General features: G+C 32.6%; 1 protein-coding gene across 5 annotated transcripts in view; it reads right to left on the minus strand.

Annotated features, from left to right (window-relative positions):
- Positions 1 to 4236: 4236 nt before the first annotated feature.
- Positions 4237 to 27575, minus strand: part of LOC145260436 (calmodulin-lysine N-methyltransferase-like) — a 206130-nt gene continuing 182791 nt past the window's right edge. For all 5 annotated transcript variants that reach the window (XM_080118444.1, XM_080118442.1, XM_080118445.1 and 2 more), the window contains 5 exons: positions 25618 to 25684; positions 18246 to 18320; positions 12288 to 12351; positions 6189 to 6317; positions 4237 to 4504 (listed from right to left, as the gene is read on the minus strand). In XM_080118444.1, the coding sequence (XP_079974570.1) occupies positions 4415 to 4504; positions 6189 to 6317; positions 12288 to 12351; positions 18246 to 18320; positions 25618 to 25684 (425 nt within the window). In that variant the 3' untranslated portion in view covers positions 4237 to 4414. The remainder of the gene's footprint in view (positions 4505 to 6188; positions 6318 to 12287; positions 12352 to 18245; positions 18321 to 25617; positions 25685 to 27575) is intronic.

Below are 27575 nucleotides of genomic sequence, written 5' to 3' on the forward strand. Positions count from 1 at the left end.
CCCCCTCCCCCCTCTCTCTCTCTCTCTCTCTCTATATATATATATATATAATGTTATCAAAGAATAAATCTTTAACAAAGCATAACTTATCAGGATAAGAAACGCTCAACGCTATCGAGGGGAGCAAAAACAATAATATTAAAAAAAAAAAAAAGAAAGAAAAAGAAATAAGAACCAGAATTATACAAAATGCAAATATATAAATAAAATTCTGGACCTTATCCTCTTCTGATTAGAAGCATTTAGCTTCGAAATGCTATAGCCTAAAGAGTTTTTTTCTTAATCTTCCCCTTAACTTTTCTTCATAATTCTGATGATATAATAAAGTTACAAATAAATTTTATTCCTCATCTTTCATTTATTATATATATATATAGTAGATGAAAGAGGAGGAATAAAATTTATATGTAACTTTATTATATCATCTATATATGTGTGTGTGTGTGTGTGTGTAATTTGTCTTGTAAAAAAATCAACTACCACAAGTATATTTAAATAACATTCATATTTTATTTGATATATGGTATGTATATATATATATACTCGTTTCTTATCGTTGAGCACTTTCAGTTCAATTAAGTCGGTCAATTTAACTCTTATGCATAGATCATCGTATAACGATTAGATTACTGCGTGATTGACGTAAAGAACATTTAAAATTAAAATGTTTAAATTCAATGTTATTTCACGCGGTTAATGGTAGCCGAATTGATACGGCCTTTGCTAATCGAGCCAGAGATGGCTCGTGTTGCCGAGTTCGGATCTGTCGACTGGTGTTAATCATGACACCCTGCACTGAAGATTCCCGAAAGGATGAAACACTAATGCCTGTAGGTATTTAAGTATTATAGTAAAAAAAAAAATAATTATATATATATATATATATATATATATATATATATATATATATATATATATATATATATAGCCAAGCTCATGAGTCCGCCATTGGTAATCACCTGTTGAGTATAAATAGGTGTGCCGATCAATATTCCGATGAATGGTTTTCTGTTCTATACAGTGCGAGGTCGAACTATCATCTCAATATTATTGAGGCGTTAGTTATTAACAACTCTCGACCTAGCCTGTGTAGACAAAAGATTCTGAAACATCAGTTGGAGATATTCATTGATTTAAAACCACCTAAACAGTGAGATATTTTTTTTTTTTTTTTTTTTTTTCCCCCACTGTTCTTCCAACTGAAACCAAAATTCCCTTCTTCCCTCATTCGTTTTCTTAGTTTTTAATTTATCATTCTGACGTTTCCTCTTAGAGGGTCAGACGATAAGGCCTTAAGGATATTTTAATAATTTCACCTGCCCATTTCTTGTTTTTTGGTATTTAAATTAAATCATGTTTCCTCTGAAATTTCTCCTTCCATTTTGCTGTACCAAAAATTTACTTATATATATATATATATATATATATATATATATATATATATATATATATATATATATATATATATATATGTATATGTATGAGAGAGAGAGAGAGAGAGAGAGAGAGAGAGAGAGAGAGAGAGAGACGCACACACCCACATACACAGAAACTCTTAAATATTCATGACTTTGGACAAGTCAAACCTGATTGGTGGACAAGTCAAACATCGACTGAAGTTTATTTGTGTAGTGCTTCTGCAGTATACCTGGTTTTCAAACAAACGCATTCGAGGTAAATACACTATTACCTACTTATGTGTCATGTTGAAATTAGTATAAATTCCAAAAATTTATGACAATCATCCAGTAGGAAAATAATTACAATTAAAATTTGAATTTATCGAATTATCGAGTTTTGTCAAAGGTTTTTGTTAAAGTATTAGAGTTGGAGAATTCTTAAAATTTCATCATTTATGACACACTGACTTATCTCTCTTGTTTTTCTCAAAATCCGCATATTGAAAAAATACAAATTGTCCGACCACTAGTCGCAACAGTTTTTTTTTTTTTCCAAAAAAATACATCTAGCACATCTTCTACTAGACGATTTTCCATAATTTTTCTTATCTATATTAATTTCTACATGGCATTTAAGTACATGGTAGTGTTTTTACTTGAAATGCATTTATTTGAAAACTAGGTATACTTCATTTGTACCAAAATATGGTTTTATTGCAGAAAGGATAATTAATTTTGTTAACAATTTCAAGGGTGTGTGTATATATATATATATATATATATATATATATATATATATATATATATATATATATATATTACCGTTTTATCTGCTTAGTTACACATGTTTCGACTACTGAATCGTATCAACGATCCAATAATTTCATCAGACTTTACATAAACAAGAAGGTTTCTGTAAAGTCTGATGAAATTATCAGATCATTGATACGATTCATGTGTAACTAAGCAGATAAAAAGGTAATAAAAATATATATTTGCTCTGCAATAGTATTGAACATTCTCTTCAGGTTTTTACTAATTACCATTTTTACTAAATATATATATATATATATATATATATATATATATACATATATATAATTTATTTATACAAACACTGATGGCTACATATGCGCATACATGTTTCTGTAATCACCCGTTATTGTGGAGATTACGTCTTCAGGCCAAAAATTACCTTCCAAAACAATGTTTGTATAAATAAATTTAATATACCTGCTCTGTTTACTCATTGAGCACTTTTTGGTAGACACATGTTTCATTGGATGTACTTCTAGGGAACTAAACTCTACTGCCATAATATATATATATATATATATATATATATATATATATATATATATATATATATATATATATATATATGAACATGTATTTTTGGGGAGGGGATCCCCCTGTAAAAATTTATTCTTTTTTAATTACCCTTTTGTTTACATCATTTACATGTTTTAAACTGTTATCCTCATCTTAGTTATTGTTATATTTACAAAGTTTCGGCAGTTGTACTCTAGACAGGTTACCTTGATTTCACTTGGTACCCTTCTAGGAATCTCGAACATAACCCTTTATTTAATCCACATTCAACACTTTTAGATATCTTATATCAGTTCTTAATGCCCTTCACCAATGGTCACTCTCACAAGATGCACACTGACTTTCTCCCCCCCTCCCTTCCCTAGGTGACCCACCAAAACCAAAATGCCACCCATCAAGTAGTTAATAAAATTTACAATATTTTCGGCAATGCTACCATATTTGGTGCAAATAAATTTAGTTTATGTCTGACTTGTCCACCAAACAGTCCTTGCTTTATCTCCGTTCAATAATATGAGGGATACTTTGGTGATCGTTTCATCAGTAGGAGGCGTAGTCCTAAATGGGCTTAAAACTCACTGAACCTTAACTGCAGATTTTTTTTTCTAACACATCTTGTCTATCAAAACAATTCCCATGTTATTCCTGAATTGAAGAAAGCCATTACAGTCCAAATCAGGGAAGTTCCAACAGTGGAGTGTGTCGGAGTTGTTGACAATTTGACATCTTACATCAGGGTATCATTGAACGATGATAAAACAAAGACTGTTGGCCATTCCTGACTAAGACTTGGGGGATAATTCAGGCATAGACATAAGTTTATTTATACTAGATTGCAGAAAGTATTGTAAATTTCATAGATGACATTTTCTTTTTTTTTTTTTGAGGGGGGGGGGTCACTCTATAATAATAATAATAATAATGCTAACAATAATGATAACATATCATTTTTTAGATAACCCTACACATAAAAATATCGAGGTAAGGAAAGTAAAGTCTGGTGAGAGAGAAGCTTATACAAGATCACGCATTCTACTGATGAGACGATCAGCAAAGTGTCCTTACATATCATTGAACTGCAATAATAATATAAAAAAAAACTATTGGGTATTCATGATTGAAATTTGGTGGATAAGTCAGGCATAGACTGAAGTTTAGGATTGCAGAAACGATTGTGAATTTTATTAACGATACCATGGGTCGATTTTTTTTTTTTTTTTTTTTGTAGGAGGGTATACTTTGGGAGGGATGTAATTTAATTGATACAAGATATCTTTTAAAAAAAAAAACAGAATATGAACAATATGCATGAGTGGGTTAAACAAACAAAGGATTACATTCAAAATTCCCACAAGTTAACCAACTATGACAAAAGGCACCTAAAGAAGGCCGGAGAACCCAACAGCCGAAACCTTGTGAAAAAAATACTAACAACCAGAGTGTGAACAACGGTTTGAAACGTGTAAATAAATGCAAATAACAACGATTCCTCGTCTCGGAAATATCGTCACATTATTTTATTTGTTCGATCATCGGTCAAGTGTCGATTCATTTTCGATGGTTAAAGAGTGAGACTCCTCAGAGATGAAGCATATCTTTTTTTTTCTTCTTTTTTTTTTAAAACTATGTTTAATCGTTGGTACATATATAAATAACTATTCGTGCGACAGATGTTTCCTTTCTCATTCGGTTGGGACCTCCGTCTTTTGCAGCAACAACAACATTGGGTAGTGAAGATCCTTTTCATAGACGCCGGATGATTGGGAAAGCGCCTGAAAAAAAAAAAAAAAAAAAAAGATACAATATAATAAAAAAAAAAAAAAAAAATTCCAGTGTTGTTCAGGGTTGCATAAAATTAGTGTTAAAAAATCCGTGCATAAAATAAAACAAAAATTCAAATCATTAATTTTTTTGTTGTTGCTTTCAATACATCTTTATAACCATCAGTTGGCCAATCTCACGTAAGATTAAAAAGCTATTTACACATATTTATTTTACATAAATATATAGGGTGGCCAACTTAAAAGTAGCCCAATTTATCTAATCTTTCTCTAATCAATGTTTTTTTTTTTTTTTTTTCAGATTAAGCTGTCCACTTAAAAGTAACCCGGTCTATCTAATTTTTCTCGACCAACTGACACCACAAGACAAAATGCAATTCTTTTCCAACAAGATGGCGCTACATGCAACACGTCTTACAGATCACTGACACGAGTTCATGACATGTTTAAAGAAGAGAGAACAATAAGCAAAGGGTTATGGCCACCACGTTCCCCGAACTTGTCATCATGTGATTTTTATCTTTGGGGGACTTTAAAACAAAAAGTTTATGCAAATAATCCTCACAATCTAAACCAACCCTATCAGGAGAATCACTAGAGATGATCTACAGGCTGCATTTGCAAACGTTGTTAAACGTGCGCATAAATGCATAGATGTCAACGGGGAGCACTTCCAGCATCTTTTATAACACTACAGCTAATTTAAACAATGCTACAGGTCATTTAAACAATAAATGAATGTTCCTTCTCTCTACTACATTTTCTCGGCTATTTTTAACTTGATTATGTAGTAGAGCTGACATCTATTCAATGTAGCTGCCTTCAGTCTCAATCACTGCCTCAATACAGGTCCGGAACTGGGAGCATGCCTCTTCCACAAGCGCTGGCGGGTGCTCGGCAAATATTCTGCAGTTGGTGGCGATCAGGCTGGCTTTGGTGTTGTGAGAAGTCATGTTGGTGATATTCTCAACATATGACTAAATAAAGTAGTCCAGCAGGTTCTGGTCGGGGGTGGAGGCAGGGGAAGTGAGAGAAAGGGTACAAAGTTGTAGCACTCCTTCTGAAATCAAGCCTGGGTCTCTTGACTTGTGGGCCAGCGTCGAGTCCTGCTGCTACACGCAGATTCTGCCAGCAGCCACTTGATTCCACCAGGGCATCACCACACTCTTCAACACATCCAGGTACACTTTGGTGTTGATTTCAAGTTTACTATGAAGATGTGAGGTAGCATGATGAGGTCTTCACTTGAAACCTCACCAATGACCATAACCGTGGCTGGAAACTGACTTCCGATAGATTAAGTTGTGCCCTCAAACATTGAACCGTCCAGATTTGCATTTTGAGGGTTCTAGCTATGGTTCTGTTGTCATAACCAGAATCGGTAGAGAGCATGAGTTGTACAGTGGCGCATCTCCAATCTCACTTATTGAACATTGTGTCACTTTCAGACATGATAGAAGGCTCCTATCGCTTCTGGGATTTGTACACAACTGGCCAACTTGTTAATTTCAATTCCAGTCTATGTATGGCATTGTGTAGCACTATTCAAAAGATGGAAATTTATTAATAAATATGAACACTGGATGTTGAGGTAAATAGGTTTGGATCACAAATGATGGAATTCTAAAAGATCGGGTTCTGTCGATTGCCGAAGCATCAAACATGACTGACTTACCTCAAGGTGATTCTTCCAGACAACATCGTCATATTTTTCAACGACGGAACAAAAAAATACGGAAGATGCTAATTGCAGAAATTCATTAAAACTGTTTTTTCTAGTCGGAGCAAAAACAAGAGCTTCACCCTAAAAAAAAAAAAAAAAAAAATAGAAAATAAATGATTACTGTTTTTTTTCACATGCAAACACATTACTAACAATACTGTGATATTATCGACCTACCCCCCCCCCCCATCACCACAACCCTAACCCTACTCCCTCTCCTCAAATAGTTAGAAAGTGAAACAAAAGAGGAAGTAAGTTTATCAGCAGAATAAAGGTAGAGGAAGTGAGGTTAGTAGAAAAACAATAGAAATTGTTCACCAAGGCACACAAAGGAAAGCTGAAATAAGATTGTTAATCAAGGTGCAGCAGTTACGAAGACAAAGGTCACAGAGGTCAATATATTAAAGGTTTGTTTTATAGCACTTTGTGGCCTGCCCCCCAAAAAAGAAGAAAATAAACGATCGCTGGGTTTTTTTCCATATGCAAGCAAATTACTAGCAATACTGTGATATTATCGATGTCCTCCCACACAACCCTAACCCTGATGCCCCTCCTCCACAATAGAGGTAGGAAATGAATGAAACAAAATAGGAAATAAGTTGATCAGTAGAACAAAGGGATAAGAACTGAGGTTACTGTTAGATATTGGCAGGCAACCCCAGGAAGAAAAAACATTCGATGGGTTACACACACACAAATGGATTCAATGTAAAGAATACGGGACTTTCAACATTTGTCTAACGGAATACATAATTTGACTCAGAAATATGTGAGAGGATATCAGTCAAAGGTTGAAACAATAGACGAAGGAAATCTTAAACATTCCAATAAGAAAAAGAATGTTTTTATAAATAAAATCATCACAAAGAAAAAGTCAGTCAGTCGGTTAGAGAGAGCGGGGCTCATCACCATTTCTTCATCACTTGACAACTGCCTAATCACACACCACCTCACGTGCCTTACAGAAACGTCAAAACACCAGAGTAGTAATTTATAATCAAAAGTTAATTTGTCGGTGTAAAATAAAAGAAATATATTTTTTGTAGATCAATTGTGTTGTGATTTTTACTACGCTGTCAGTGTGTGCATATATTTGTACTAGCGACAAAAGTAGATGTTAGCATTTATATAGACTTGACAAACGCGTTTTGAACAACCGGCCAATAGTAGAGAAACAAAAGAGAGTACAAAGGACATAGAGGTCGATATATTTAAGGTTTGTTTTGTGACACTTTATGACAGAGACAGTTTACGAACAATCTTGACTTTGCAACAGTTGAGGATATTTTTCAGTTAAGAATAGTAAAATGCAGGTTGTTGTTCAGAGCAAATCGAGACGAGCTGATGTCAACTGATGAACACAGCTCCGACAGAACACATAGATATGAACCTTAGTATTTAAAGGGTTGTTTGCCGCAATGGTGTCACACACACACACCCAGAGCTTAACCGATATTTGCAGAATGTGTTGGCGTCTTTTGTTTCTCTTGAGTTTGTGTTTGGAGTTGTCATTTTTTTTTTTTTTTTTTTTTTTTTTACTTGTGAACCCCTGCACACCCTCTTGACAGACACTAATGTGAGAGACGATAACATGGCCAGAAGAGCAGATGAAAGAGAAAAAGAGCATGGAAAACACGTTGGGGGTTGACGATTGTTATTGAGCAGGATAGCATCTGATCCCATAGTACTACCGCAATGAGTCAAATGTTTATCAAGCTAAGATGCATCATAGGCATCAATGCAAAAGGTGTGTTTAATCAAAAATCAATTAAAATATTTACCTAAGCCCCATCCTCCCAAATCTGACGTCTGACTCAACTTTTGAGAGGGGTTAGGGTTAATCTCTGTATATTCCCAATCCAGTTACGCTCACCAGAACATAAAATTGTATCTAACAGGAGACTGTGGTGAGTTGAGCAGCGATATATCCATTCAGATTACGTTTAAACTTCTGCAGGCTGGTACTGTCAAAGCAGCAGGGACGAATTATGAAATTATGGAATAAGAATCCTGGAAGTCGAGTGACTCCAAGGGGACACTTTTCAATTGACATTGGCTGACTGCTAAAGTACGTGTCATAACATACACAACCTGAGTTGTTTGTTTTATTCACTGATTTTAAATATTAAAGAAAGATTTATTGTTGTGTATGTTATGCAACCGCTGTCAATTGAAAAGTGTCCCCTTTGAGCCACTCGACTTCCAGGGTTCTTGTTTCATACTTCGTCTGGAAGCAAGAAAAAGGGAAGAAATTCCAAAGGCAGAAACTATTAAAGTAGAAGGCTTTCCGGCATTTAGGGATATCAATACTGTTGATGTCCCTAGTTTTAAATGCTCTGGGTGAGGGGGTGGGATGAATTTCGTTGGTGCCAGCTATACATTGGGATGTTTGTCATAGGCTTCTTCTGAAATAATTAAAGTTTTATGGCACCTTTTTGGACACAAGGACATCCTCGGACTCTCCAAACCAAATTTAATTTGTTTTTATTAGTTTTTATTGTAAGCAAAGTAAATATTCTAGAATTCACTTGTCTATTCAGTATCACAGATTTTAAAAAGCTTTCCGCACCTACTTGATAAATGGCCATATGGCGTCTATTAGAGACTTCAGACTTTAATATCAAAGATTTAACATGCTTGGAATTTTTTTTCTGGTGCTGGTTTTGCATGATCACCACATCCTTTGAAATATTTCATGTTTCCTTATATTTTGTTTGGTTTTGGCACAAGTGAAAATATCGATGAAAATCTCACAAGTTTATAAAAACTTTGGAAAGGCAAACATTGAGAAGTTTATTAACTTTAAAAAAACGTTCATTTACATTTAAAATACCCAAAACATATGAGATTCTACTTTTTTAAGTGATTATGTGTGAGCACACTGAAACGTTATCTTAGAATTTAAAATGGGGGTTCAGTTGTGCATATAAATATAATGTAAACTGATCCCATTTTAGTACATTATAACTTTTTAAACAGTTAAGTAATTTTTACCACTAATTCTAAGGCTGATCAGCAAAATCATAAAATCACATGTAATTGCCATATTTTTCGTATTGCCACCTGTACTTAGGGTTAGTAGTGGAAAGGAGCGTGGTTTTTATGACTTTTAATAATACTATATATTAATACGATAGCGTGTGTGTTATTTATTTTGTGTGTTACGATTACATCCGAGTGACAATTGTTTAATTATGGATTCCCATTTCTTATAATAAATAATTTTATCAATAATTCTTCATATGTTTCGGTTTCGATTATCGCTGAAGGAATTCAAGCTGATGCACCCAAGTCATATAGATATAATATTTTTTTATTTTTTAAATCGCCACTTTATAATATATAAAAATCGATAGAACATTAACTCTATAATACAAAATCTGCAAGAATTAAAATATTATATTTAAGTGCACTTAACGACCTGGCTACGCCGGGCGTCCTTGCTAGGTTAGATAAATACTTTTGCAGTTTTAACAAGCATTACAATAATATCAAAGCATCTCTATTTAAGCCATGAATACCAACATCAATATATTACATATGAATGAGTCACCCGTGGAATTTCCACAGGTCCCACTATTTGTTATTATTTGCATATCGTTTTTGTTTTATTTTTATACAGCAAAGCAAATCAATTCAATAAGTCACCAAATTTATATAAGTAAAATAAAATTTAAACATTCATAGAAGGAAGGCACATAATAGTTAACAAAGCCTAACGCCTTCTCCATGTTAAAAATGGTTTTCTAAATAGTAACATTATTATTTAGAAATTCGTTCGTAACAATGGGGAGGGGGCGTTGTTAATATTTTATTTTTACATCGTTTTCTCATTTTATCTATCAATCCTCGACTATTTTCAACTGTTTATGAAAACTTTCAAGTAGCATGTTGTATACTAACGACGAACTGATGTAATTTGGCTTTGTTTAAAATCAAAATAAACCTTTTGTTGTCTTTCAATTTGCAATACAAGGAATTTACAAGGAAAACATTTTAGAAAAAATATACCCGGAAATTACCCGGGGATTTATGTAATAAATTTGAAAATTTCCGAAAACAAAACAAAACAAAAAAAACCCAAAAAACAAAACAAATATCTAATTAAAGGGAACTGCAAATTGCATTATTATGACCTGAAATTTCATCTCTGTTGCGGATATTGACAGTAAGAGACTCTAAGAAAGTAACCTTTGTCATGGACATGCATCAGAAGCAGAGATGCATCATTGAATTCCTTGCAAAAGTGCATTGAGAATGGTGGTGAATATGTAGAAAAATAAATTCTAGAGCACAAAAGGTCGCTCGTTTTACTGGTACCTCTCTTGTTTTGGCGCCTCTTCAACTTTTGGAGATTAAAAACTGGGGGATTTTACTTTTGGAACGATCCTTGTATTACAAAGCACACTTTAGACACCCATACACAGCCATTGTTTATCGCTAGCAAAAGTGCATTCAGAATGATGGTGACTATGTAGAAAAATAAATTCTGAAGCACAAAAGGTCGCTCGTTTTGATAGTACCACTCCCGTTTTTGTAGTTCTTCACTTTTTGAGTTAAAAAATAGGAGGCTTAATTTTTGGAACGACCCTCATATATATATATATATATATATTATTTGTTTTTGTTTTCGCGATGCATCTTGAATGAATTCAATTATTTACGAAAGCGCATTTTTACCTAAATGCGAGTTGGAAATAATTTTCCCTTTAATCAATTTGGTACCCCCCACATGGGGAGCGGTATATATATTATTTTTTTTTTAATTATAATTATCCACTGACACGTATTTCGTCATCTACGACTCATCAGAACCACTCTGATGAATCATAGACAATGAAACACGTGTCGGTGGATAATTATATTTATAAAAAAAGTAATATATATAAGTGATAGAACGATTCCAATATTGTTCCCAATTCTGATATAATTACCAACTTCTTACTAAATTTCCGATTCTGATACAATTACCGATTCTGATTCCTATTCTTTATAAATCTCTAAATATTTAACTATAAAGTCATTATTTTTCCTGATTACCATAAAAACACATGTTAAATGTGCATATATTTTCTCAAACGTAAAAATAAACTTGTGTGAGGATGACCTATAGATTTTAGTTTTACTGATAGTTTAAAATCAATAAATATTTATTATTTTTCTCATTACTATCAGCAGTGGAAGATTTTATTTCAAACAAATTCAAATAAAAAAGGCAATTAAAAAAAATCGTTTTCGGCATCAGAAATTAGGTAAAAAAAATTTCAGATTTCAATACCCATTCTAATAATACCTGTAAAAGTTCTGGATTTTTCGATCCCTAATTTTGATCCCAATTAATTGCGCGCGCACACACGCACGCACACACACGAACAGTCAGCGAGGTGGACGCGTGGAAAGAGTTTAGGCTTCTTACCATGGGATCCATATTTCGAATCTCGCTAGATTCAGCCACTCTGATGAGTCGTAGACGACGAAACACATCTCAGTGGATAATTATATTTTTAAATCAATATATATGCTGCTCCCCATATGGGGGTATCAAATTGGTTGAAGGGAAAATTATTCCCAATTTGCATTTAGGTAAAAATGCACTTTCGTAAATAATTAAATGAATTCAAAACGTATCGCAAAAACAAATAACAGCTATATTGAAACGGCTAATTCATGATTGTCTATTGGACTGGGAACGTAAGTATACACTCGAAAGAAATCGTTTATTTCTGTTTTCTGGTATTCATATGTTGTGTCGCCGTATGAATATCAAGAATTTTCTCTGTACGCACCAAAACTTATCTTTGCATAAACATTTAAACATTGTAGAAATAGTCACAATACATGGCATTATTTTTGTTTATAATACACAAAATAATCCTCGTTAACGTTCAAATACAATCCATATTAAAAGAAGTCATCATACAATTAAATAAATTTTTACCGATGCAAAAAAACCCAAAAAAACAAACAAAAAAACACACCACAGAACAAAATACAGCAGAAATCTCAAAAAAAAAAAAAAAAAAAAAGCACAAAACCGTTGTCATTACTTACACCAGGTTTTAATAAGAAGTCAATCGTATCAATCAGATCCATTCGACCTTCTTCAAAGAATAAACTGAAAAAAAGATGGGGGGAAAAAAGAAGAGAAATTAGAAGTAAAAAAAAAAAATGACATTTATTATATAAATGGTAGTTGTTTGTGGGTAATTTTTTTTTTTTTTAAACTACAAAACAAACACTTACAAAGTTGGTATATTTTTCATCAGCATTAATACAATGTAAAATTTAGAAAAAAAAATTCATTTGCTAGGTTTCAACCGAGCCAGGTTTCATTAGAACAGGGGGTCAGTTTTTCAGTGTTATTATGTACTGATTTGGAAAGAAAACGCTGACTCATTAATCGAGGAATCTATCAAATATAAACGAGAGTTTTTTTTTACAAAAGGGGTTATCACATATCAAGGCCAGGGGACTACTCGAGGATAAGGGTTAATGTGCGTATAGTAGTTATTGAAACAGTAGCGTAGTAATCGTTTGTGGAGGGAATTTTATATGATTAGATTATTTACAAAGACGGTTCAACAATATTGTAGTTGGCTGAAAAGTAGACCAGCAGAACAGAGTTCCACAGGCGGGTAGTTCTAGAAAAGAAGTTTTATTTATGGAATCCACATTTAGGTTCAGGCACCAATAGAGAGTGGGGGAATTTATTGATAGTAATTTTGGCTAGACGAGTGTTTTTTGTGAAAGATTGGTGAGAAGAGACCATAGATTGGAGCTCAGTCGAACACTTGCCATGAAAATAATGATAGAGCAGAGGCAGGCTCGCGACATCTCTTGTGGGGAAAAGGTTGCAGAGAAAAGAAAAGGGCATTGCCCACTAGATTACGAAGTTGGTATTGTGTGTGTGTGTGTGTGTTAATGTGTGTGTATGTCTAGCTAACGAGAATGGGTTGGACAGAGAAGAAAGAGGGGCTTAGGAAGAGAAAGAATATATTGTGATATCATAATATACTATCCTATTTTTCTTCCATCTCTCCCTGATCATGATATCATAACAGACTCTTTCCCTCCTCTCTTTCTCTCTATCTCTTTCCTTCCTTCTTTCTCTCATTGTGATGTCATAATAGATCCTCTCTTTCTTTTCCTCCTCTCTCTCTCTCTCTCTGTTTTCTTTTCCCTATTCTCCTTTTTATTTTCTTTCTTCTCATTGTAATATCATAATAGACCTCCCCCTCACCTCCTATCTTCTCTCCTCTTTCCTCTCTCTCTCTCTCTCATTATTATGCTATAATAGATTTTCTCTCTTTCTCTCTACTCCTCTCTTCTCACTAACTCTCTTCTCTCTCTCTCTCTCCCTCATCTTCCCCTATCTCTCTCATTACACTATCATAACAGACCTCTGTCTCTTTCTCTGTATATCTTTTCCTCCTCTCTCTCCCTCTATCTTTTCATTATCTCGCTCCCTCTCTTTTTCTTTCTTTTCTCTCACTGCAATGTAATAATAGAAAACCTCTCCTTCTCCATCTTTCTTTTTGCTTAAACTCTCTTTACCTCCTATCTCTCTTACTCCCACTCTCTCTCATTGCAATGCCATAACAGACCCGGCTCACTCTTTCTCTTTCTCTATCTCCCACCTTCTATTCTCACTGTCTCTCTCCCTCTCTCTCTCTCTGCTCTTTCTTGACTCTCGTTCTTTCTTTTTCCCTTCCCACCTCCTCCTCTTACCCTTTTCTCTCCTTCTCTTTCATTTCTTTCACCACTTCAAACAAAGTATGCACGGCGACAAGCAAGCAAGATGACGCCATCAGAGTGTGCAGATCTGCTAAGTAAAACTGGTCATACAATTCTTATTTATTAAAGCTCAAGAAGCTGGCATGCTTTCCATACATACAGCAATACAACTTAGTGCAGTTCATTTGTTATAGTTATAGATAAGCAATGTAAAGTCACACATTTTAAAAAACTTTTTTTTTTATGAATTTAAATGAGAAAATTTGAAAACCTAAAAATGTGAAATGATAAAATCATTTTTATTTACTCTTTGTTGTTGTTGTTGTTGTTGTTGTTGCTGTTAAAATCCGAATTTTTGCAAGTGTTCAGCGCCAGAAAACTGAATCCCCACTGCCTTGTGGGATAAGGTTTTTGAACCAAAGGTTAAGGGTGAAGTACCCTGACAGAAACCTCCAGAGGAGCTTAGGCTCTGTTGACTGCGGCATTCATGACCCACCGGCATGTGGACCATGCTTTGGTGCCCAGCTACCTAAGTCCCAGTCATGGGTAAATGACATTAGCGAGGTAGAAGGAGCTCCTGTAAGCCGTGGTGGAGGCAATCCTTCTAGGAAAGGACAACTCTTACGTGAAATCTGCGGTCAAACAATTGCCAGTCATCTTGCAATGGCTTGTCACTGGGTTATTGTTGTGGAGACTTAGAGAGTGGCACTCATGTCGTACAAGCACTTGTCACTTTAATACAACGATGTACAGATGTTACTTGAGATCTATCTTTTATCTTTTTCTATCTTATCTTTATCTGTCGTTTATTTCTATTGCAAGTCCTATGGCGATGGAGGAGTGGCAACGTGTACAGACTTGACTAGTTGGATGTACACAGTCACAAAACTGCACAGAGGCGACAAGAACCCTATCTTAACATCGCTGTTGTGCCTTCACATGACAGAGGTCAACTCCGGTGGGTGTTCCTGTGACTGAGCAGCCCTATTCAGGGAGAGCACTGTTCACCCAATGTCTTGGGAAAGTGCTAGAAAAGGTGCACTAAAAATTGTCTGTCATACTATCATTGGTTAGTTTCCTGCGGCTAACGGTGGTTCATGTACGCAGGAAGAAAACAAAAATGTATCTCCAAAAAGGAGTAAAATTCAATTTATGCTGTTGGAATGTACACACTCTTCTTGATAAAGCGTCATCCAACCGTCCAGAGCTCAGGACAGCGCTTGCCACTGCAGAGCTACGGAGACTTGATATAGATATTGCTGCTCTGTCAGAGACCCGTCTCTCAGGAGAAGATCAAATGACAGAGGTGTCATCAGGCTACACTCTCTTCTGGATTGGTAAACCAGAGGGTATCCGTAGAAATGGTGGAGTCGGTTTTGCGATTAAAACATCCTTGGTTGATACTATGGAATTTCCTTCCAGTATCTGTGATCGCATCATGAAGCTTCGTGTTCCTCTCTCACATAACAGATTTATTTCTATTCTTTTGGTCTATGCACCAACCCTTCAAGCGGATGAAGATGACATCTTGTGTTTCTATGAGTCTCTGCGCTCTGTTGTTGCATCTACACCAATTAATGAAAAACTTGTTATTCTTGGTGATTTCAATGCCCGTGTTGGGAAAGACTATGAGACCTGGAGTCCTCTTGGCCGCTATGGTATCGGTACCATGAATGCTAATGGCCTTAAGCTACTAGAGCTCTGTTCAGAATTTAATCTTGCTATCTGTAACACTTTTTTTCACTGTAAACTGAAGCACAAAGCTACTCAGATACACCCATGTTTAAAGCATGGTCACCTAATTGACTTCATCATAACTCGAAAACACGACCTTCAATATACTGTTGGTTTCATGCGCAGTGCTGAATGTGACACCGATCACAAGTTGAGGAGGAAAGTTTAATTTACAAATCCATAAGAAAATTTGTTATAGTGTTGTTAAGGTGCCTAGTCGTATTGATGTCGCCAAGTTAAAATTGTCTGAAGTTCAAAAGAGTATGGTGGAAAAGCTCGATAATCTTGCATTTGATGGTACATTGGTGAATTTTAAGATTCAGGTTTATTCTGCGGGTGCTGAAGTTCTTGGCTTCAAAAGAGATAAGAACAAGGACTGGTTTGACGACAACAATCTTAAAATTAATCAGTTGTTGATGAATACACAGACAATTTATGAATCTTTACTTCGTGAAGATCATTCTAATCATACAACTAATTTGTGACAATACAAAGAGGGCAAAGCCACATTGTAACGTAAGCTAAGAAAAATGAAAAACCAATCGTGGATGAATATAGTGGAGCAGATCCAAAAGGCGTTTGACACAAAAAATTCGAAGGAATTTTATGGACTCCTGCGCCAAGTATTTGGTCCTCCTACCTCTTCAATATCTCCCCTGATATCGAAAAATGGTTCTGTTGTCAGAAAATATGTTGAAAAGATGGCAGGAGCACTTTACTGATGTGTTTCACAATCCCTCAGCAGTAGATACTGATGCAATTGATAGCCTACCACAATGTGATATCATATTCAGAATGAATCGTTTGGCTAATCTGGTTGAAGTGCAATTGGCTATCACACAAATCAGCAGTGACAAGGCACCTGGTTTGGATGGTTTTCCGGTGGAGCTTCTTAAGATTGGAGGTGCGAATATTGTTAATGCTATCCTTGGTTTTGTTGAGGAAATCTGGGAAGTTGCTCCTGTTCCACAGGAGTGGATTGATCGTGTCTTGGTGACCCTGTTTAAAGGAAAGGAAAGGGACAGAAGAATGTTTGTGACCACTACCATGGGATTATGCTTTTGGAAGTTGTTGGGAAAGTTCTTGCATGACTTCTATTAAACAGGCTTCTGGGGGGTGTTTGTCCTAATGCTATTCCAGAGTCACAAAGTGGCTTTAGGTCTGGCAGAGGAACTATGGATATGATTTTTTCAGTTTGGCAAGTCCAGGAGAAATGCATTGAACAACAGATACCACTGTATCAAGTGTTTGTGGATCTAAGCAAAGCATTTGACACCGTTAACAGGGTTGCACTGTGGTTAATCTTAGAGAAAGTAGGGTGTCCTCCAACCTTTGTAAGAATATTCAAGGAACTGCATAGGGACATGAAAGCTTGAGTCTCGTTTAACAGAAAATTGTCTGATAGAATCCCAGTTGACAATGGTGTCAAACAAGGTGATATTCCTGCTCCTACTCCTTTCTCTATATATTTCGCTGCTCTACTTGCTCATGCGTTTCAAGATTGTAATAGAAGTGTCATGTTAAAGTTTCGAACCACAGGTTGCTTTTTTAATCTTAGAAAATTTAATGCCAGAACCAAGCTGCATTATGTCTTGGTCAAGAAGTTACTGTATGCAGACGATGCTGTTTTTTTTTTTTTTTGTCGCACACTGAGACTGATATGCAGTATATAATGGATAGCTTTGCTGATTCCTGCACTGCCTTTGGTCTGAGGATCAGTCTATTTAAAACAAAAGTGATGTCCACTCCTGCACCGAGCCAGTCATACATGAAGCCGAACATCATGGTCTGTGGTGCTAGACTGGAAGTAGTTGATTCATTTGTGTACCTTGGTAGTTCTCTGTTGAGAGATGGCTGTTTTGACACTGAAATTCACAGGCGAATTCAGAAGGCATCTGTAGCTTTTGGAAAGTTGGAGAAGAGAGTGTGGTCTGATCATGGCATCACAGACAGGACTAAAATCTGCGTTTACAAGGCCTGTGTGCTAACCACGCTGTTGTATTCATCGGAGACATGGACACTGCATCAAAAGCACATTAGCTAATAAAGCAAAAAAGGGCGAAAAAAAAAAAAAGAAAAAAAAAATACACAACAAATAAATGTTACTAAAGGCAAGCTAAGTTACTCTTCTACCTTCCTGGATAATTTTTTTTATGTTTCAACTTATTTTAAAGTTTTTTTTTGTTTGTTTTTTTTTGAAAAATTAAACAAAATGCTAATGAAAATACATCCAATCAATGTCACCAATCGTACAAAAATGCAATGTTCTTCCAGTATTTTGTTTAATTTTAGATTTTTCAGCGATTATTGAGGCTCGGATGAGACTGTCATTTTGCTTTTCCTTCTAACTTGACAGGTTTTGACGGAATAATTATGAGAACAGACCTGAAATTGTTGATGTTTAAAAAATAATGCAAAACAGATAATAAATACAAAAAAGAAAAAAAAAAGAAGAAAAACTAAAGAGGAAAAAAGATTATATAAAAAAAAGAGAAAAGAAATAAAAAATAAAAGAAATCGAAAAAAAAAAAAAATGCTTACCAATCAGCGCTTAGTATGTAGTCAAATTTCTCTAGGTGTTTACAACTATCCAGGTCAGTGCCCCACCGCAAACATCTAACAATAAAAACAATAAAAAAGGAAACAAACAATAAAATAATACAGTTCCAAAACAACCTAAAAGTTTCTTCTAATCATCAAAAAAAAAAAAAATAAATAAATGGATTATTTTTTTATTTATTATTTTTTTATATAAGTCACTCCAGACAAGGCGTGAAACCACTTGATGTAAGGAGCTACTCATAATACAATAATACAAAAAGAGAAGGCAGAATCACTTCAAGACACACCAAGACGTAAAGAAACTCCACCATTGGCGTTCAATCCCCTATACACCACACAGGCTAGCCAAAAACGAAAGCCCATTAAGGAAGGAAGAGGTTACGAAGTTGATTGACAAAAATGTATACATCTAAACTGGTTTAGTGGTTACCCAGAAACTGATGTTTTTATGGGCAACACAATCGCCAGAATGTAAGTTTTAATTTTTTTTTTTTAATCCTTAAAGAAGAAATAGGTGCAACATATAAAGCGTGTCGAGATTTTAACTTTTTTTTGCAACAAAGAGGGGGTTATGGATCAGGAGAAATAGTTGGATCAGAACCCCAACAATGTTTTGTAGAAATGCTGCTCTGGTTTCAAGTCCTCGAAATCTGTCAATGATTAATTAATTAACGATTTAACATATCAGTAAGTCGCTATGGTAATTTGTAAGAATTTAGGAAAACTCGTCTCCGGAAAACTCGTACCCGGAAAACTTGATCCCGGAAAACTCCCTTTTGCTAGGTAGGAAAACTGGTCCCCTATTGAATAAACATCGATTGAAAACACATTTTATGTGGAAATTAAAAACTTTTAAGTATTTATCAAATACTGATCACAAAATATAATGAACCCATTAGTTTTATTTGAATCTTAGTGGAAATGTATTATTTTGTTTAAACAAAAAACGTAATATAAGAAATCCATTATTTTATTGGTCCACCGACTTAGTCGGATTTGTTTGAATCTTAGTGGAAATGTATTATTTTGTTTAAACAAAAAACACCTTTACTAAAGTTATGGTTTTCAGTAGTAAAAAAAAAAAAATGAATTTATTTTTGCTTTTTTTTGTATGAAAATATAAAGCACGATAAATTGTTATAATAAAAAAGAAACATTCATTTTTTTCAGGAACATTACAAAATAGCCCCTAAAGTCTGTAATTATAAATTCGATATAATTCGAAGAAAAATTAATTTCTCGAACTACTAATATTATCATTGAATTAAGCACTGTTTAGTTAATATTTTCGCACAAAAAATTATAATTACAAAAAATATTTCCTCTTTTTTTAAGGTTACATTTTTAGCGTAATTTTTATATGTAAGATTCTAATTTTTTTTTTTTTTTTGCTTAAATGAACGTGTAACTTTCAGCATAACATATTTTTATATAATCTTGAAAAAAAAAAATTTTGAAGTAGGAACACAGAAAAATAATTAAATTAAATTAAAAAAAGTGGTAAAAATTATACAAACACTCACGATAGGAATGTACAGATGCACGGCTGGGACAAAAAAGAAAACCAGCAATCCCTAACACCCTCCAACTATCTGACGTCATTTTCAACCTTTTGACTTTCGGACATTTTGGTCTTCTGTAGAATTCATGCTTAGACGTTTTCATTTTGTTTTTTTTTATGCAAAGCCAGAATCTTTCGCTTTTGGGGGATAATTAAGCTATGTTTTTTCTTTTTGTTCTTTTTTATTTTTTTTGTTGTACAAACAAGGTATTCTTTTTTTAAACTAGGACTTTATTTTGCTCATTATCTTTGAAATAGACTCAGAAAACTAATATTTATTTTGCAAGGAATTTTTACAATAAACTTATTTAACTTAAAAATTTAGCTGAACTTGTCAGTTTCCGAATGTCGAATGAAAAACTTTTCATAACTTTTGTTCTTTTTCACGCGTACAAATATTTTTTTTTTCTCTCCTTTTGGAAATTAACTTCAGTCTTTACTCTTTCAAATATGATCAAAAAGTAGTCAGAAACCTACAAAAAATTATGATAAATCAGTTTTCAAAACTATGCCCCCTATCTTTTTTTTTTCGCCATTATTGCCCGTACCTACTAAACATGTTGCGTTTTCTTAATAAAAAGGTAACTCTTGAAATAAGCGTCTCAAATTCTCGTTAGTAAAATTAAGAGTTATCTCCCATGAACCAATGACAACGATTACAAAACAGGGAAATCAATTTTCATTAAGTTAAGTTATAGTTACCTCCCTTGAATTTGCAAATTAAATTATGGAGTCAGATAATTTATAGTCTCCCTTGAAATAAAAAACGTTTTTTTAAGTGCAAACACTAAAACATATTTAATTCAACAAGTAATTATTTATGAAAATCAACCTTGACAACTTCTTTGGCTTGCTGATTTTCTCTGATACCAGTGTGATTTAGTGTTGAATATCCCTTTTACCATAATAGTCTGAAAGGGAAGACTAGGTATGTGCATTAATAGCAATGTCAGATGTTGCCATTAAAAATGAGTGATAAAAATTTGAATAATTAGACTCACTGTCTTTTGAAGCTTATAACTACTTGAAAAATGTAATTTAAACCTTACTTATTTTATTTTATTGAAAAGGAGCAAAGACCAAATTAGTCAATATGGGTTACCGTATTTGAAAAATGATCATATTTCACTCATCAAAGTTTACTTTAAAAAAGAACCCGCCGACAAATTTTCCCTTTTTTAAAATTCTCTTAAAGAATTACATGAGTTTTTGATTTAACATATTTTATTTCTTCTTTATGCAATAATTTTTTTTTTTTCAAAAATCTAATAAAAACAACAACATTGAATGAAATACAAAAAATTGATGTAGGTGTCCAACTTTTACAGGACAATATTTTCAGAATGTGCGGTTTCCCTTAAAAAAAAAAAAAAAAAAAAAAAATCAACGTGTTTTTTAAAAAAAGGTTTTAAACGTTTGACTTTACAGGTAAATTTGCACATAACTATTCTTTTTTTTTTTTTTTAAATTAGATAATTTTATTTATTGGTCTTTTATCTTTAATTTGTGATATATAAGGTGATAAAATTAATTATTTTCTTTTTGATAGACATTTCAAAATGGGGGAGGTGAATTAAAAAAACGTTTGTCTAGAATATTATATTCAGTTTATTGGAAAGAGCATAAAATTTTACATTAAACCTGAAAATATCTTAAAAATTAAGCCAATAGAAAAATTTTGATCGATTTTTAAATTGAAAAAAAACTGAAAAAAAAACTAACTCGTAAAATCCAATTCATTTCATTACGTAGAAAAAAATGGCTGCATGAGCGCATGCATGCACTTTGTAAACACTATTTTTTTTTTAAATAAAAAATAATATTTCTAATAGTTTTAGAAAACTTTAATAGTTTATTTTGGAAGTATATTCCATAAATAAATTAAACAACCCACTTTAAAAAAAGAAATTACGAGTTTTGTATATTTTATTCACAGTTTTGTGTTAAGGGTGTCAAAAAATTCCCCCAAAATTCTGACACACCTACAAATGCATTAATAGCGGAAAACTAATCGGATGACATAGTTTTGAAAGCCAGTTTATCATAATTTTTTTTTTTTTTTTGTAGCTTTCCGATTACTTTTTTATTGTATTTGAAAGATTAAAGCCTAAAGTTAATTTCCAAAAGGAAAACAATATTTTTACACGTGAAAATAAAAAAATTATAATGAAAAATGTTTTCACGCGGACGGACATTCGGAAACTGACAAATTCAGCCAAAATGTTGAAGTTTAATAAATTTATTGTAAAAATCCCTTGAAAGATAAATATTGGTTTTCTGAGACTATTTCAAAGACAATTAATAAAATCCTAACATATTGAATTAAATTAAAAAAAAAAAAACAAAAAAAAAACTTGTTTGTACAAAAAGAAAAAAATAGCTTAATTCGCCCCCAAAAGCGATAGATTCTGGCTTTGCACAATCAAAACAAACGAAGTCATCTAGCATGAGTTTTACGGAAGCCGAAACTGCTAGACAGTCAAAGGCTATCTGAAAATGATGTCGGCAGGTTGAAGAGAGGGGGAAAAAACCGGCTGGGTTTCTTTTTTTTCTCTCTCTCCAAGCCGTGCATCCGTACATTCCTATCATGAACGTTTGTATAATTTTTACTATTTTTTAATTTAATTACTTTTTTATTTATACTTATAAATTCCTGCTTGTGAATTTTTTTAAAATTATTATATTTTTTAAGATTATATAAAAATTATGCAACACTGAAAGTTCCATGCTTATTCATGTAAGAAAAATATTAGAAATATATAAAAAAATTATGTTAAAAATATAACCTTAAAAAAATAAATATTTTTTGCAATTGTAATTTTTTTGTGTGAAAATATTAAATAAACAATGCTTAATTCAATTATAATATCGTTAGTTTGAGAACTTAATTTTTCTTTGAGTTATATTTAGGGGCTTTTTTTTTATATAATGTTCCTGAAAAAAATCATTTTTTTTTTTATTGTTACAATTTACAATGCTTTATTTTCATAAAAAAGCAAAAAATATATTCGTTCATTTTTTTTACTATTTAAAACTATAACTTTAGTAAAAGTATTTTTTTGTTTAAACAAAATAATACATTTCCACTAAGAGTCAAACAAATCCAACTAAGTCGGTGGACCAATAAAATAATGGATTTCTTATATTATGTGATTATTATTTTATAAATACTGAAAATTTTGTTAAAATTGGTTAATTTCTTGATATTTGGTGAATTTTTAAATAAAGGAAAGGGGTCAAAATGTTTATACACTTTAAGCATCAGCTATTCATTTTGCATGCACCTAGTATTCCCACATGTGAACTCGGTCATCATCTTGAACTTCTGGTTCTACATGATTAGCTAGAATGCATTGATTAGGATGAATCTTCTTCTTCTTCTTCTTCTTCTTCTTTCTTTCTTTCTTGCACATTGGCTATGGCGACATGAAGTGACTTTCTCCATGAAACTATCATATATGTTGCCTTTGATATACCATTGCTTGAAATTATATTTGATCGAGTCATTCCAAGTCTTCCTCGACCTGTCTTTTTCTAGCTTAATCTCACTGAGATGTTCTTACACACTGTTTATCCGACCAGAGCTTCATCCAACATGTCCACACCACCATAGGCAGTTGTAATACAGAGCTTCCTCCAGTTTCGACACGCTTAGCCTCAATGTTCGAGAGTTAGAATTAAATTTTTTTATGAAAATAAAGCTTCATAAAGACATATATCACTAATTCACTGAACCCTCGACATCTTCTTGCTCTGCATCATGAGAAAGACCAAGAAAGTGGAAGCCCAAAATTCACTTGCATAAACATGGCACTGTGGATATAGCCATTCATGGTTCCAACAATATAGAGCGGGAGCCATTTGCGGTTCTACATTGCTGGAACTGCGAATGGCTCACGCTCATGGCAGTTGCAGCATCGGATCGTCAGGTGTGGTCAGTCTCAATTCGAGATGTGACTAACAAGTACAAGTAAGGTATAGCTGTTGTAAACTGAATGAACGACAGGTTAAGAAAGGAAGAAGCACACAAAACTTGACCTATGCAGTTTGTGCACGAAAGATCAAACTTAATCTACATCATCCACCGGCACACACTGTAATGTCAAGATAACAAAATGAGCCCACAACTTCTAATTTCTGTAGGCTATCCATTAAGGATCAAGTACAGGATCTGCCTTTAACTGGAAAAGCAGTACCAGTACACCTTCCACAGAGATAGTTTCAGTAGGGATTAATCTACCTCACATCCAATTGTACCTCCTGTGAACTCATATAATTTATCACCTCCTAAGCCAACAATCAGCACTGGTTCAGAATTTTTATATAGGTGACAATTTCAAAGCGCTGACACAGGTGCATCTTGTCGAACTTGGGAATCTGCACAGAATTTCGAACAGAACTCTTTATTCATTCCACGCTCTTGTTCTGTCAGCCATGACTGGGTATAAGTTCTATGTAATTCGCAATTGTATTTTTGAGTGTCGCTCACACTGAGAATTGAACCTTCAACCTCCAGAAGAGTGTCACTTGCAACTGAATTTTATCAAGTACTTTATACACTTCACCACAGATACTTGCGGAGATGCACCTGAGGAAGGTTAGAGGTTATATCAACTGAAACGTTGTAAAAATAGCAATCAAGATAAGGACAGTAGTCCAAAGAATCCAAAAAGGGCAGACTTTATGCTTTGTTTGATGAAAAAAATAATTTAAAACAAAATAAAAAAAATTACCTCTCTTTGACCACAAGCGATCTGGCTCAAACAATCAGAACATTTGCTATTTATCAAACCCTTTCCTTTTTTTTATCTAATATTGGGAGTAGTACGAGGAAGGAATATTAAAAAGAAGAAAAAAAAAACATGCCAGTCATGTGGAGTGTTCAAACATATCTTTTATTATCATATTCGGTTTAGTGTCTGTTTTAAATGATGACATATATTAGAAGGAAATAATTATTTAGTTATTCAGTCTCTATCTCTTACTTTCTTAAATCCATTCTCTCCAAATAAAACCTTGAAGAAAACTCAACATACGTTTCCTTGTGTCTTTCATGCATGAAGCATTTTATTGGTTTTAGTTAAACAAGCAAGATGATTGATAACCATTAGACGAAACGGCTAATTATAAAAAGAAGTGGAAAACATGTAAAAAAAACAAAAAAAAACAAAAAAAACAGTACTTATAAAAACCTTGTGTATATGTGTATAAATGCTTTTATTTGGTTTATTGATTGCTCATTAATGAAAACATTACATGATGCCATGAATGTATTTCATCCTATTGAGTAAGTAATAAAGTGGGTTTTTTTTTGGGGGGGGGGTCACTGCAACTAGCAATTTGCCTGTATGTGGGTGACCGGGTATTTATTTATTTATTCATTTATTTATCTTGATCGAGTTCCACAAACGATCCATATTTTAGTTATCATCAACTCGTGTGCGTCTTTGTTTACTTTCATTAACAGCTGATCGTTCTGCTTCATGATGAATACCCTGGGAAGGTCTCTTTTAGTTACTGTTTACCAGTTTTAAAATAAGCAACCGAACTTGGTTATTTTTCAGAATAACAGAATATTTCAGGTGACATTTCCAGGGCATCCATTGTGAAGCAGAACAATCAGCTGATATCAAAAGTAAACAAAGATGCACGGAACTTGACAATGATCCATATATTTCACCAAATTGTTGGAAATCAATAAAACTGCCTGATAGAATTTTAGCGGTTTCAATAATAATTTCAGCTAAGATTTCTAATTGAAAAATGGAGTTGGGATTTAAGTTTACTTACCGTGCATGGACATCTGTGTTACCGAATATATTTCTGGCTCTGTTGTGTTTGACGATGTGGTGGACATCTAAAATTAGGAAAGTTTAAAAATTAGTCGACTAAAAAAAAACAAAAAAAAAAAAACCTAAATTAATATATCCAAAAGTTGGGCCTATTCCTCACACTAATGATGACGTCACACACACACACACACACATATATATATATATATATATATATATATATATATATATATATATATATATATATATATATATATATGAATGACAAAAGTCTATATTCCAAAGGTCATGATGTTGACCAACTTACAATTTATTCCTTTGATTCATTTGACATTTACAATTCCTGACAGTATCTGTTTCGTAACACAAAATCAATCACTTAATTATCATATCAATTAATGAATCTATTTTGCCCTTAATTCATCAGAAGAAATAGCAACAATCAATCCATCAAAAGGAAATAAAGTGCGTTTTGACGTGATTAAAATCCGAAAATTGACAAAGAAGCTGTAAATACCTTATAATATGTTTCCCTTACGCCATTTTGAATTTAGAAATAAAGTCACTAAATCCATCTATTCGTACTAACATCTTCTATTAATTTAGGAATATTCTGCCAAAAATGTTCTATTTAATAATTAGTAAATTTAATGATACTAATAATAATTAATGTATGCATACTTATGAAAATAACATCAATAATTATAAACTATTATACATGTTTGCATATGCGAAACTAAAAAAAAAAACGTTTACAATTTATACAAGTTATGTTAAGTTATTAATTAATTTGAATTTTAAATTATACATAATTAAACTCATTTAACTGTTATAATCAAGTTTATTACAATTACTATAATACTTAGTATTAGTTAATTCTAAACCTATAATTACGTTTGGTTGAGATTAATAATTTCGCTAAATAATCCGTTACCGTCAATTGTTTACCTTAAGCGAAAAAAGTAAAAATTAATTTAATTTTTAGTACAAAAGAGTTATCGCCCTTTGAACAAATCCATCGATATATCAACAAAGTTTGTTCAGCATACATTCTTTTGTCATACTTAACACTTTCCATCCTTAATTTTACTAATAAGTAATGTTTATACCGTTCTAATGTATTCCACTTAATATTATTCTATGATTAATTCAGTGTATATTATAAATTAACTAATACATTGAATATAAAATGTTAGTATTAAAAGCATTTAAATATCAAATATATATTCATGTATTTTATCGAAAGTCATAAGTCATTAAGTTATAATTCATTTCTGCTTAATATTTAATGATAAATAAATTAGTTCTTACATCTTCATTTACTTTTATTAATCAATACTATTATTATAATTATTTTGAAAGTAATATTTTAAAGTTCACATTTAACATACATTTACTAATCTAACATTCGAAAATCTAGTATTAATAAACAGTTACTTAGTAAAGTATCATTTTAGTTTAACATTGAATAGATCTCAATTCCCCTCATAATTAGTTTACAAAGTATCCTAATCATATAATAATATGTTCTTTAAATTTTGATGCCTTCACACACATACAGGCAGATTTGCTTTATATATATATATATATATATATATATATATATATATATATATATATATGTACATGTATATATATGTATATATATATTTATATATGTATATATATGTATGTATATATATATATATGTATATATATGTGTGTACATGTATATATATATTTATATATGTATATATATGTATGTATATATATATATATATGTATATGTATATATATGTATATGTATATATATATATATTTATATATATATATATATAAATATATATATATATATATGTACATGTATATATATGTATATATATACATATATATATGTGTACATGTATATATATATTTATATATGTATATATATGTATGTATATATATATATATATGTATATATATATGTGTACATGT

This window comes from Euprymna scolopes, chromosome 36 (assembly GCF_053919585.1).
Source record: "Euprymna scolopes isolate OS-2025 chromosome 36, ASM5391958v1, whole genome shotgun sequence".
Classification (NCBI taxonomy): Eukaryota; Metazoa; Mollusca; class Cephalopoda; order Sepiida; family Sepiolidae; genus Euprymna; species Euprymna scolopes.